Below are 14,981 nucleotides of genomic sequence, written 5' to 3' on the forward strand. Positions count from 1 at the left end.
TTGCAGGAGGAAGAAGTAAGAGCATGGCTCTAAGAGTGTTTTGAGGAGCAGCAGGTAGGGAATGGAGGAGGGTGCTTGAGGAGGCATCTGGAGTAGGGGTTCCTTCACCTGTGGGGAGTAGTGGGAAGCTTCCTCAGGGGAATGGCGTTCTTTCTCGTGCTGCCTGGCTCCCTGACCTCCTGGGCTCTGGGTCCTGGTGTGTGAGTGGGGCACAGAGGAAGGGCTGGCAACTCTGCTTCTGCTGTTCAGGGCTCAGCACTGCCAGTCTTGCTGCAGGTCTTACCCAGGTCTCATGTCCCTGTTAGGACCTCATTTCTTTCCTTGGTTCTGGGACCCACAAACTGGGTACTGGCCTGGCTCAAAGCTTCCCTGACACCAAGCTTCAGTCTCAAATCTTGTCAGCTGTGTTCTCTTATTTCTTCACTTTCAAACTCTTCCTTGGTTCTCCTACTGGACCCTAGTCTTTTGGAAATGGTGCCTTTCTTGTCCTTCAGGCACTAGAGCCTGTTCCAAACATGCAGGGGACATCTGTCACTAACTGGACTGTTCACCAGTGGCACGCAACTGGCTCCCCCGAGGCGTGTCCACTCACTACTGCCCACTATTGAAGCTCCCTGATGATGGCTGCCCAACCGCAACATGGAGCCTGGGTCAGACCTCATTTCTTCCCCCACCCAGTCCCAGTCCAGCACTGCACATGACCCACCCTCCCTGGGGGTGGTCACCCTGAGGTTTACTGGGCGTGCAAATGGACCTCTGCTGACTTTCTGTTTCTGAGCTTCCCTTGGCTGGGCTCTTCCCATCTGCCTAGTCTGCTCTCAGATGTTGCTGCCCTGCTCAAATGGGGCAGTGAATGGGGTATCAGATGTCCCCAGGAGGACCAGTCCTGCCAGCAGGGAGCCAGACTTGTAATCAGTTGATTCCACTGAGTGATGACAAGTCTGTACAGCTGTCCAAATGCACGACTCACTTCAAAGTTAAGACTAATCTTGCGTGCTTTCTGGAAAGTACAGGTTCCATTTCCCAATTCAAAAACACATTATGTCTCTGTATGGTCACTCTGACCACCCTGTCTAAAATTTCAACCCCCATCCTCAGTACCCTCCATCCCTCTTTCCTTATTTTTTCTTAGCACATTTTCCTAATATACTGGATATTTCACTTACTTACCTTGCTTATTGTTAATCCTTCCTGGTAGAATATAAGCCCCATGAGGGCAGGGATTTTGACTGATTTTATTATGCCTATACCCAAAGCAATCTCTGGCCCAGAAAAGTCACTCAGCAAGTATTGGTGAGTTAAACAAACAAGTGAGTGGTGGATAAGGACTATGCTCACTCCTTGCCAGCCAGGCCCCTGGCCACCCCAGGCTGCAGGCATCCTGCTTCCCCCTCCCGTCTAGTCTGTCCATCATGGCCCTGGGAGCCCAGCTCATTGGGTTTCTTCTCCCCCTGCAGCATGGTACTCACCTTCAGCTTGTGCTCGTGCTCCTTGTTCACGCGTGCGAGCAGCTGGGCTTTTCTTCTGTTGAGGGCATCAATGAGGGCATCACACTGGGCCACCAGGCAGGCCTCAAACTCCACACTGTTCTCCTGTATGGGAGAGCACACCTCTCAGCCATATGGCGCCTGGGTGCACCCAGGCTGCCAGAGCACACAGAGCTGGCCTGTCCACTTGTGGGGCACAGGTCCCCAGTGAAGACAATGAAGAGGAATTCTGTCCACAATGGACATTGGGCATCTCAAAAATAACTGGATAAATTTCATTCTGTTTTGCTTTAAATATAGATTGAAAAGACAAATATCACTTGCTAAACTTATTTTTTATCAAAAGGGGATCATCTCCAAAGTTTGAATTATATTAAATAAAATTAAGCTTTGTTTGTAGAGTTGAACATGAATGCTGTGAAAGCTGGCATATGTCCAGCTGCGTTTGGTGGAAGGTGGCATTCAAAAGGGCTGCTTGCCTGAGGGAATGGGGTATTGTTAAGGCATGAGAGACAAAAGAATCTCTAAATTCAGGGAAGGAAGGGAGAAAGAGGATGGCAATGGTCTTCCATATTAAACAATAATCCAGTGACACTGGATGTTTATAAGAATAATCACGGGTAAAAGTACTTGCTCTCTTCATCAAGGAGAACGAAATGAACACGATCGGGGAGGTTGTTAAAGTCGGACATGAACCAATAGCTTGTGGGAGAAGGGTAACCATGTTCTAAATGAATGACAGCTCCCCCATGATGTTTGTACTGAATCCTGGATCTAAAGTTTTAAATTCATTTAAATCTGTACATACCATAGACATTAATTTTAAGCTCTTCTCTCACTACATTATAAACATTCATTAAAAGTAATCCTTTCAATAAGACACATATAATTTTGACTCTCAAACCATAACCTGAAAAACTTATAATTTGTATCAAGTCAAAACTAAATATTCATGTATACACTAATAACACAACTGAGTAAATTGTAAACTTTTGGGGACTGGCAAGGAAGGAATAGCTTAGCTTATCAAATTTTAATTTATACTAAAGACATAAAGAACTGTATTTCTCTCTTAATATACGTATTGATATTTTGTGGCCATTTTCAAATGCAAGGTCTTCTTTGTGTAAGGCACGTATTAATAATAGCTTGAGCAACAACTTCTATAAACGTAAAGTTTCAGCTTTCATGGCAATTGCTTTTGAGTTCTCAGAGAAGTCCCCTGGAAAATATCATTTCAGAGCTCTCTATGTCTCATGCAGGGCAGTATTGGGAGGGAAGAGGGAGCCTTCTCTTTATAGGCTCTGATTTAGACCAGAAAGAAAGCTTTGTCTGATGAAGAGGTGAGGTTCACAGGCAAGCCTGGGGCTGCATATTTCATGCCAGTGAAAGAAAAGAAGGGACTCTATTACTTGGGAGAACAGAAGGAAGGGTACAAGTGTTTGGTTGTTAGGGAATCAAAAATTTTAAAATGGCATATGTGCCAAAAATAGGCAAAGAAATCAGTGTGAGATGCTTTGAAAAGCTGGCTTACATTTAAAAAGCCATTTCTGCCTTGACAAGGGTTAACTATTAGCTCAGAAAGACAATTTACTGGAGGCCAGAGCCAAGGTTACTTCTGTGAGGTAAATCTCAAAAGAATGGTGAACAGCGCAGAAATTCATTATTTTAGCATTTCATGTGATTTATGGCTTCTCCCCTTTAGCTTCCAAATGCTGGCTGATACATTGGTCATTGTGTCCAGACAAAGCAATCTGAAATTGTAGTCACCAGGAGATCAAGGCTGAAAAATATTTAAGTATCTAAGTAAAGGAAAAGCATTACTATGGGGCAGGAAGGAAGAAAAGGGGAAGAAAAGGAAGGAGGAAAGGAAAGAAGGAAGGAAAGAAGAGAGGAAGAAAAAAGAGAAAGTGTGACTTGTTTTTACCATCAGATAAAATATAATCATTGCAAAGTGTTTGAAGGATGTATAGAGTAAAAAAAAAAAACACTCAACAATAATGACTCTGAATTCACAAAGAAATAAGCCTCTTTCTAAATATACAGTAGTGGAGAATCAGGACCTCTGTGTGGAAGAGAGGAACCACTTGGAAAACCAGGTTCTCTCTGGCTTGTTGGCAAATATAACCACCTCAAGAAGGGATATCTTTGAAGTTTGCCTGTATGTGTGTTTGTAAGTATTAGAAGACACGGAATAGAAGAAAATAATGGGATTTTTCCCACAACACATAAAAATAGAAGAGAAGAAGTGGATAAATGCTTCCACCACATAGTTACATCTTAACCCCTGGGGTCTCAGTTGCTGTGGTACCTGGATCTGCTGGACCATGTTGCGGAGCTGCACCAGGAACTCCTTGGCTTCTTTTGCCCTGTCCGACAGCCCATTCAGCGCCTGGGAGAGCTGGCTCTGCAAAGACGAAGAAGGAAACCATGGAGCTATAATCATGTGAAGTAGCGATAAGATCATACAGGGCTGTGTTGACCCAACATCCAAGTCTTCAGCCTCTTCAGACTCCTTTTGTCTGAACTGGGCCACTTTGCCACCATCTGTACTTGGATTCTGTTAACAGTGGCCTCCAGATGCCATCCACAGGCTCCTGGGTAGTTTCTCCTCTGAAGCAGTGAGAACTTCTGGCCATGCCATCAAAGACCCTTATCAGCTAATATTTGCCTGGAATTTCCTCATCTCATTACATAACTAATTCAGCAATACTTTATTCAATACCTATTATTTGCAAGAATTGAAAAAATGAAATCTGATGATCTTATCATTATCAACATTATTTAGCCTAGAGGGCTATTGGTTTAGGGTTGGGGCAGAGGGAGTGAAGAGAGTCAAGAACAGGAGAGGGAAGGAAGGAAGCATCACAGGTGTGATGCTCTGGGGTCATCTAAATGTAAAGGTAGATACAAAGGGCACCACAACATTCTTCCTCATTAACACCATCCTCCTTCTCCCAAGTACAGCCCTGTTGCCCTAACTCTTCTCCACACTAGCCTCCTAAACCAAGGCATACTGTCTTTGTGATTTCCCATACCACCCCATCCTTATAAGGATGCAGTTCTTCTGGGGGGCACATGTCCAGGGAAGCATTGGCTTTCCCAGTCTCCCTGTCTGCTGGGGTGGCTGTGGGCCTTGCTGATGGATGAGACCTGAGTGGAAATCACCTGGGGGCTGGTGGAGTCTGAGAAAGCCTCTGCTTTTCTGCTAACATGGCACCAGTGTTGCAGGTGCCTTCTTCTTCCATTTTGTCCCTGACTTTATGGCAAATGTCTTGTGATTCTTAAGAGAAGAAGGCCAACATGATAAGGGAGCAGGGCTGGAAAGAGAAACAGCCTTAGTTCCAATGGCATTTTTGAGCAGCTGAACCAACACCTGAAGTCTCCTACCACTAGGTTTCTTGTTAAAACTAACTTCAAGTCCCTTTGCTGGAGCTTTCAATTACTTGTAGCCATCACCATTGTACCTGGTACAAACTTCCAACACCTAGCTAGCAGCCTGGGCACATCCTTCCATCTCTCCAGTAAACTACAGTGACACACTCCCTCTCCCACATGCGTTCTTTGAAAACTAAAGCCCACTTTCCTCCTTGCTAATACATGCCTCATTCACTCTTTCAGTAAAAAAAAAAGGAATCTTAAAATTATATCTCTTGGTCCTATGCATGTTTTTCTTTTATATTTGTTTTATTTAATACCAAGTTTGGCACTAAACCTCTTTGAGAATATACATGCCAAATGCTTGCTGGAAGTGATGTAGGGCAGTAGAAAGAACAAAGGCTTTGGAAGGGCTTAAGTTCTGGCTCTGTGCCCTTACTAAGTGTGGCCTTGAAAAAGTTAACTTCTGGTTGAGTTATTCTGATGGATAAAATAGGAATAATAATAATATATTGTAGTTGGGTTACTGTGAGGGTTTAGTGCATTCACTAATGTGAAAGTTCCTTCTAGTTAAGGGTAGAGGTTAAGGGAACTATTCTGAATTAATAAATGCTGCCAGCTATTGGCTGTTCAAACTTCTACCCATAGTTTTACTTCATCCATAAATAGAGAAGCATACTCTTATTCTTGGGTGTTGTGGGCACTGCATAACATATAATACCTAAAGCCCAGAATCATGCTAGTGCATGTCGTGTGCTTAATACACACTGGCTGTTATTAACTCTTATTTACCTTCTTCCTTCCTGCTCACACATACCTGTTGACTGACTGCGGGCATTTAAAGAGGAGATTCCTTTGACACTTGTGCTTTGATTTATGTACTCAGACTCTAGGAGGCTAAACCAACAGCACAACTACGTATGAAAAAGCACAAAATGAGCCAACACTTGCTGAAAGGGCTACTCAGTTCTTTATTACTAGGTCCCAGCTGCACTATAATCTGGGGTCAAAGTTTTCTCCTCAAGAACTTTTTCCAGGGGCCCAGGGGATGAAGGGAGAAAAGAGGGTCTTATTTGCCAGAGCAAGCAATAAAACAAGAGAAATTCTAAAGGAGAAATTTTTTCACTGTTACTTTGGAACTCATAGCACTTTTTTTGGAATGAGCAAAAGCTGGCTGGGCTACCACAGCTTTCTCCCCCTTTTTATAATTATACTAAGGCATATATAACCTATGCCTCAGCGACATTTGGAGGTTGGAGCACAGAGGCCAAATCCATTCAGCTACACAGAACTGGAGCTACTTGATTTCTTGTATTCTAGCTTTGCATTTAATTTTCTATATAATCAATCCTCACCCCCTAAAGAATTGTTAACCAGGTGCTGCTATACACTTAGACAAAGTTATTCTGTAGTTGACAAAGAAGGCTGGCCTCATCCACTTGCAGGATTTTATATGGCAAAGCAGTAAGTGAACTGAAAAAATCTATTTATCTGCAGAGTTCCTCTCTTTGCATCTATGTTCAGTCTCGAGGACACAGTCTACCTGGCAAATGACTGGTCTGGTATTTGATAAACAAGTGCATTGTAAGGTAAAGCTCTAGAAACCTTTCTCTGAAGCTTTGCTACCTTGTAGAAATTGAGCAGGGGACAATGAAAAATCCTGGAAACTTTTTCACTAGAAAATGCTGTTATTGTATGGATTTACATATTTTTTAATAGTATAGTCTTTTGATTACATTTATAAACTACATCTGATACAGAAGGACTTTATTATCGGTTGATTTTGTTTCTTAGAAGCATTTAAATTCCTGCTCTGTGCTAAGAGAGATGTTCTGTATTCAGGACCACAGAGCAACCCTGTGAATTTATAGCAGCACATGGAGGATGCAAATATTTAGTGTGTTTTTGTTACAGCATCTCTAGCTGTACATGTCATTAGAAGCTATAAAGCTTTGTCATGACATTCTGATTTCTTGGATATTTGTTTTCCAATTTCCTGAAAAGGTGTCATGATTAGAAAGTGAATGAGAATGAAAAAATGATGTTGCTGAAGAAGCACTGAAAAATTTCCAGTCAAGTGCTCAGAGCATGCTCTGAATAACCAAGATCTCCTAGGAAGATGGCAAGTTGTCCGTAGCTTGGGGAGAGAAACAAAGAACTCCGCCTCCTCCTCCCCTCCTCTCCTGAATTCCCCCTCCAGTTTCCACCCAGACAGGCTCCCCTTGCTTCCTAAAAGACAAAATGTTACAGCAGATTGGGAGCTCAACCTGGGAGCGAATATAGAGGATATTTCAAACCCTATTATTATTCAGGCTCAGCAAATGGGTAGCGCATTCTATGCACCCTGACCAACTCCGTACTTGCCTGTGTGTCCGCCCAGCCCAGCTGCTGAGCATGCTCAGACAGAAGACAGGGTCTCCTTTCCTTTCCTGCTGTGAACATTATTCATGCGTCATCCATTCCCTTCCCCATGCCGCATTCCCCCCACCTCCCCCTGCTTCCCAGGCCCAGTTTACTACAACTATTGGATGGAGGCAAATTGGGGCAAATGCAGGAAGCTTCCTGGCTGTCTGGGATCTGAAATTACAGGCACAACCTTGCTGCCTCCCCAGGGAAACTCTGTCACAACGCATGCTGCTCAGGGCGGCAACCCATTCCACCTCCTTCTCAGGTGCCAAAGTCAGCACAAAACATGGGAGCAAAGTGACAATTCACTCAGTGTGATTCTGTAGGAAGCCCTTTTCCCCCTCCCCTAAGAGAATAACAATTCTTCTTGAAGAAATACTGATTTTTGAGTCTCACTACATACTGCCATTACATAATTAAAAAGTAAAAGCAAGAAATTCTAATAGCTACAATATATTGGCCATTTATTACAAGCCAGAAACTCTGACAGGAACTTTATGTGCCCAATTTAATCCCAGTCGCTACCCTGCCATTATGCAGAGGCTCAGGGAGGATAAGCATGCGTTCAGGTTCAACCACTCACACGTGGAAGGGCCGAACACAAACCGTTGTCTGATTCCACAGTTGTGAGCTTTGCTTCGTTCTCCCAAAGAAGAGAACTCCTCCTTCACTCATGAAGGAAGGAACAAAACCAACCCATGGTAAGAGCACGTAAAACCGAAGAAGACGGGTTGATAAGGGGATTACAATTGATTATGAGGGAATTTAGTTATGCTGAACAATCAAACAATATGTAAACCATAGCATGGCTAGTTAACCTATGAAATGTTCAACTTCTTTTACCCGCATAAAGGTTTTTGGTGAATTTGAAAAGGATCTCTGTCAAAGAGAGGGGCTCATGGAACATGCAAGAAGCTTTGGATCAGGATCCAACCCTGGCTTTATTACCTGATGACCTAAGACATTGGCAGAAACTGAGCTGAATGTGGAATGAACGACATAAACAAATGAGAATTTACCAAGGGAAGCTTCAAGCTGAGGAACCTCCAAGCTGAGCTGCCCAGGACCTGACTCTCCTTCTAGATAAAACTTCTATTCTTCCTGCCTGCACCCGTCCTGTCTCCCCGAAGATATCTATCCTCTGGTTTCTCTGGTCGTGGGAGTTCCTGGATCAACCCCAGCCCCAGCTCACTGTAGTTACAGGAGAAGGAAGCCTCAGAGGCTGGCCTGACTGGAGGTGCCACCCCGTCTTTAAACCCAGCAGCAGGGCTAGGGCAGTGAACAGGTTGTGATTTGAAAACTGAGTAGCTGAGCCCGGGGACTAAAACACACAGTCTAGGGGTGAGAGAGAGTGTGTGTGTGTGAGTGTGAGAATATCTGAGTGTGTGTGAGAGGCTGTGAAACTGTATGTGATTGCATGTGCATATGTGTGTGAGTGTGAATGGGAGTACAGAGTGGGCAAGGGTGTAAGAGAGTATGTGAACGTGTGTGTATGAGATTTCTGATCAGTAGAGCAGGCTCCTGGCTTTGGATAAGACTGGTATCAGAGGGGTCTGATGGGTAGGGAATTTGTCCACTAAACTGCTGTCTATTTCTCGATGGCTATAACAAAGGGTTTCTCTGTGGCCAAACTCTAGCCAGGCTCCTCTGAGCTGTGTTCTCGACAAGGCCTCAACTGTGGCCTATAAAGGCTTGAACAAAACACTAACACAGTTTCAAACACCTCAAGGCCACATCCCTAGGATGACATTAACCCCCCTTCAAGTGTTTGTCTGAGAAAACTCAAGGCTGCCAAAAGAATTTACTGTTTGTTCCAGGCATTCCCTATAGATAGGGCCCCTGTCTTCCAGTTTCTGTGGGAGGCTAGGAGCCTAACCTCGGTAAGCACCTGTTTAGCACAACCAAATGGGTATTACATGAGCCAACTCCGCCTTCCCACTTTTTGTAATTTTTCACTTATCTGACTCCACTGAGCTCCTGCCCACCTCCTCCCTCCTCCTTCATTCTCCCTTTAAAATGCTCCATCATCTCTGTAAAAATTGAAGTTGAGGTCAGTTAATGATAGACTCGTTTTCCTACTGCGAAAGTATACCACTGATTAAAATCTGTCCCTACCACGTCACCTAGTGCCTGACTTTGTTTATCTTTGACAGTGGCAGACCCAGGCTCTGACCCAGGGAGAGCTGGGGCAATCCCTGGACCAAGAGCCAACCCTTCAACAGGCCCAGGTTAACTTAAAGATAAGAAAGAAAGCCCATCACTAACAGACCCAAGTTTCTCTGCCTACACTGGCACAGCTCTCATATATGAAGCAAACCTCACCATTTTTGTTGTGACCCTGACCCTATAAGTTGTGTGGAGGACAGAAAGAAGGAAGACATCATGGACTTTTAATCGAACACACTGTCACATGTAACCCACGCTCCCACTCCTCAGTGACGGCCCTGCAAGCACAAGCACACATCCTCACCCGAAGCGTATGCAGAATGCCATTTACCTCCTTTAAAAAACAATTTAAATCCAAGAATTCTGTTTCAGTCACTCTTTAAACCATAAACATGTACCAGAAATACCATTATCTCATCAGATTGTAGCAACTGAATGAGATAGATAGGGAAATCAAACCAACATAGGGCAATGGGGTTAAAAGGATAGACTTTAAGGTCAGATGGACTTAGGTTTAAATTCTAGCCTTTTATTGTGTGATCATGGACATGTTACCCAACTGTAGTGGATACTGTGGTGCTCTGCTGAGACCCCCTTTCAAAGGCCAATGCGTCCTTTTTCCAGCTGCTGCATATATCACTGTTGATAGATTACACTAGAAATTGTTCTTGCCAATAGGCAACTGCATTGCTCAAGGCTATGTCCCTTCTGGGGAGTCCCATGTGTAGCTGCTGGGAGCCCCTTGCCTTGATTTGAGAACAACCCTCCAGGGCCATCTCAGTTCCAGAAGCCCCTGTAGGGTGGGCAGAGGCCACGGTAGACCACCGTTCTCCCTTTGCCTTCTCACTTCTTACTTCTTTATAGGTGCATCTACTGAGAGCACTCAGCGACTCAGCATTCCTATGCAACTCTCTGAGTCTGTGTCCAGGGAATCCCATCTAAAATACTAAACTTCCTAGGCTTAGTTTTCTCATCTGCAACATGGGGACAATAACAGTACCTACAACATAGGACTGTTGTGAGGATTATATGAAATCGTGGATTTCATATAATAGAAACTTTCATGGATAGAAAGTTCTTATATATAACACCTGGCATATTGTAAGCATTTGTTTAATAAGTAGTATTATTTATATTAAATTAACGTTAAAATATACATAGGTATCATTAGAACACTCTGCCATACCACATGTCCCTCTTTGGGGTTTGGTCAATTATAATTACTCAGACAGTGGGCAGGTTGTAGTATTGCTCACAACCTTTTGCTCCCAACCTTTTGCTCCCTCCCTATTTTTGCCACATGACTTACAGGGCCTCCTGTAAATGAAGAGTGTGTCCCTGCCAAATTGTCATCCTTGGCCATGTGAGTGGCTTTGGCCTAAAGAGACATTGTGATTTTCTGCCAGCTCCTTTGTTCTTCTTATTTGTCTCATGAATCTGGTAGAGTGTTGATAAACTGGCTCTCAAAAAACAAAAACAAATTCTGATTTAAAGTGTTTGCCAATTTCCATGGTGTAGATACAAAGTTGATTTTAGGCTACCCAAACGATATCACTGAACATGGAGTTGGAAGAGATGTGCACCATCAACCCTTTGGAGCTGTGAGCTGGTCTGAGCCAGGTCAGCGTACCAGTGGGTGGAGGCCTCAGAAAGAAGACATGTACAACACAGCTTCAGACTACTGCCTATGGAATTCATATGAACAAGAAATAAGCCTTTGTTTTATAAGCCATTAAGGTTTTGGGGGTGGCTTGCCACCAGTACAGATAACAACTATATTTTTTCCCTTCATTATTTACTAATTTAGTCACTACTCATGGAGTCTCACCATGGGCCAAGAGGTGCTTCATGGTAGGAAAACTGATAACAAAAGTAAACACTATCCCTTCCTCAAGGAACCATCATCGCCCTGAAACTACCACTATTTTGAGCTTAGCAATGTCCATTTAAAAGTTCTCTCCTCTAGGCTCTCTGATGAAGCAGAAGAAGACTAGAATATTCTAATAACCAACAACAGAAATGGAGTTCTCTCTCTCAGGGAAAAAGGCAAAATATCTGCTTTCCTAGCAAGACATGGCCAGTCGGGCACAGCTGGAATCCCACAGATACCCTGAAGAGCTTTGAAAGTCCTTCAAACTGAAGGTGTTTCTCTGCTTTAGACAGGAAGCTCTTGACCTGGAAATACAAATCAACATGGCAGGTTTCTTCAGTAATGAGATGAGAGGAGCCACTTTTCACCTCATGGCACCAAACCCCTCCCTCAAACAAATAAAAAAACTGTTGCTTCACCCATAGTTCACAGTTTCTTCAGAGAAAAATTAATTTGCCATGTCTCTATGGCTTTTGCTTAGAGTGCTGGAGGCTGTAAAAGAATTCATGCAGCGATTGTGATTGAAGGCATGAAACTTTAATAAAGCAGAGGCATATGGGCTGCAAGGTCAACACCACTCTGCCCAAGGCTCTGTCAGACAGCGTGCCTTTCTACGGATATTCTAGGCCATGGTATGTGTGTTGTTAGGCAGTTACTAAGTATTTACAGCCAGGGATCAAAAATATGCCTTCCTTGGGCTAAGCCTTTGTGTAAATATTGGATTTCACATCTCGGAGATGGATCACAGGATAGACCTTTGTGCAAATGCTGCCTTTCCCCCAGAGAATTCTAGGGCCCCAGCCAACAGGCTCTAAGTCCCTTTCCAGAAAGCTGTTTCCTCTACGACCCCCCTCTGGCTGCCTTCAGGTCCACACTCCCTGGTACACCATGCTCTTCCAGGTGCTGTAGCATTCTGTTTTGTCTGCTCCTACACCAGGGAACAGTTTGAAAACGGAAAACAGATTTGAGATCTATAAATTTTCAGTTCTCTATAGTATTTAAGTGCCCCAGAGAGAAACTCTCAGTGCTACAATTAAGGGCTTTTCACTAAATAACTAAAAACATACTCTCAGAAATATATGTGATAAAGTGAAAAATCACCAAACTACTTTTCATATACAGGGTCTGGCACAAATAACATTCCCTTTTTATTACAAAATCTTTTACTAAAAATTCATAAGCATGTAATTCTGAAACATAACAATATCACACTCAAGCACACCATATGACATTGTAGGTGAAATGTTCAAATTAAAACTATAAATTATTATACCCATATTATTACCCCACCTACCACACTCAAGCAGGCCTTACTTTTGCCGTACCCTGCGGAAACACTTTTGTTGTGCTCTTTTGGAGACTCAAGTGTTACATCAAAGCAAAATGACTTCTTATTTATCCTCTCAAATTTCCAGTGATGAGAACTAAATATCCGGTGGGAACATGACTTTTCATTTGTTTAAAGAAGTAACTTTAGACCCCTTGTTTCAAAAGCAGAACATGCTCATTTCAGAAAAATCAGAAAATGAAAGGACTTAAAAGAAACCCCCCCCACAAAACTACCAATAGCTTCAGAGACAGCCTGAAAATGAAGCTTGGAAGCTTGTATACATTTATAGGCAGATATGAATATCTCTATATAATGCAAATCAACAAAACTGAGATCATGTAATATGCCCATTGTTCTCTCAAAACCACTTTTCTCACTTAATATACTATAAATAATATGTGACTACTACCTTTTTAGTAGCTATATAACATTAGTAAAATTTGCTAAGTGGTAGACCCTGCTTGCAATATTTTGCACATATTAACTCACTTTTTCCTATGAAACAATCCAGCAAAGGATACTATCATTATGCAATTTTTTAAATAGTGATAGAATTAAAGCAAGGGAGGTTAAATGGTCCAAAGTTATGTGCTGTTAAAAAGCAGAGTGGCGATTCAAATCCGGAAGTCTATGGCCAGAACCTATTCTATTAACTGCAAACTGTAGAGTAACTACTACTGTGTAGGAACATCATAATCTGCTTAACCAATCTCCTATTTTAGGATATTTAGTTTGTTTCCATCTTGTTGCAAAGAGCTGAAATGAAATTCATGTATTAAATATCTGAACATACTCTTAATTATTCTAATTTCCAGGAATGCAACTATTTGATCAACAAACTTTTAAAATTTAGAAGGTTTTAAAAATCGTGTTATCAAACTGTCCCTCTGAGTGGTTGTTCAATTCACACTCCTGAGGAAGGCGATGAGAGTAATACAATACTTGCTTATATATCTTACTCCAGATATAATTTATATTTGTTTTTGTAATCTGATAGGTAAAAAATGAAATCTCGTTTTTTGAAAATTTGCATTTTAAAATTACGGGGGCAGTGTTTTTTCAAGCTTCTTACTAATCTTTTCTTTGTAGTTAAGGTATAAGTTCTCATTGGTATTGTTCGTGAAGCCCTTGGAAGAGGTACTAGCCCACCGTGTTTGTTAAAGAAATTAGTTTCCTCCCACTGCTGATGACTGACTGTGGACAAGGCTGTTTCGTTTACCAAGAAAGCCTTAGGGAGCCCAGACTGGAAACTTAGGGGTCCAGGTCTGTTGAAGAGGAAGTGAAAAGTCATGGATTATTATTTAGAATTTATACTATAATCATTATTTTGTGGACAGATGCATGTCTATGATAAGTTATGGTAAATATTCAATGGATGTAAGAGAAGATTATATTCTCTTCTTATAGGAGAGGAAATAGTATATGATAATATTCATAATATAAACCTTTTTAATACATTTGTAAACACAATTGAAACTGTTAATTGGGTTATTCGGAAACCTGTGTTCTTGTTTATTATTTTTCTACTTGACTTACAGCATTCTAAAATAAACAGGTGATCAAATGGATTGTGTTCTGATCATGGTCTTGTTTCTCGGAATTTTTGCTTTATGTCATCTGTGGCTCTGTTGTTTGTTATACCTTCTTTGTGCATTCATTATACCTTTAACATCAGGTCATATCCTTCCTTCTACGTTTCACTTAGTTCTTCTGGTTTTGTGCTCCATTTTACTTGAAACTATTATATATACCCTCCTCACTCTTCATCTCTCTAGCATAACTTTGCTTACTTTCTGTATTAAAACTGTTTTTTTTCCTTTATCATGGGTAAATTTGGGCTATTTACATTTATTGTATTAATTGACATAGTTGGCTTTATTCTCTCAACTTTGTTTATATACATGGGGCAAAAGTAGGATTATAGTTTTTCATATGGAAAATAATACAATAATTAATAAATACAAGGAAGAGCTCAGTTTCATGTATTCACAATTGTAAACCTACTGTGCCTGTCCCTGTATATCTGTTATAATCCATTTTTATTTTTTAACATTTCTGTGGCTTCATCACATTTCTTTACATATCTTAATCCCACTCAATAATTAATTTGGATGTTTTGATATGCTTTTTCATTTTGCAAGCTGTTGCCTTCTCATATTTCATTACATACAAACCTATGTTTGTCCATTGCTAAGTCAAAATTAACTAATAACTTTGATCCTTCTGCTCTAGTACATTCCCCCAAATACTTCACTTAATATTTAGTATCTCTTATAAATTGAGAAGTAACATTCTAAATACCCCTGGATCACACTAGAAATTAAAACTAAGTTTACATATTATC

At 41.7% G+C, this 14,981-nt stretch overlaps 1 protein-coding gene across 11 annotated transcripts in view; it reads right to left on the reverse strand.

Annotated features, from left to right (window-relative positions):
• Positions 1-14,981, reverse strand: part of TRIM9 (tripartite motif containing 9) — a 96,735-nt gene that overhangs the window by 45,190 nt on the left and 36,564 nt on the right. For all 11 annotated transcript variants that reach the window (XM_036009973.1, XM_028507961.2, XM_036009971.1 and 8 more), the window contains exons 2-3: positions 3,799-3,894; positions 1,470-1,592 (exon numbers count right to left, since the gene is read on the reverse strand). In XM_036009973.1, coding sequence (XP_035865866.1) covers positions 1,470-1,592; positions 3,799-3,894 — 219 coding nt within the window. The remainder of the gene's footprint in view (positions 1-1,469; positions 1,593-3,798; positions 3,895-14,981) is intronic.

This window comes from Phyllostomus discolor, chromosome 1 (genome assembly GCF_004126475.2).
Source record: "Phyllostomus discolor isolate MPI-MPIP mPhyDis1 chromosome 1, mPhyDis1.pri.v3, whole genome shotgun sequence".
NCBI lineage: Eukaryota > Metazoa > Chordata > Mammalia > Chiroptera > Phyllostomidae > Phyllostomus > Phyllostomus discolor.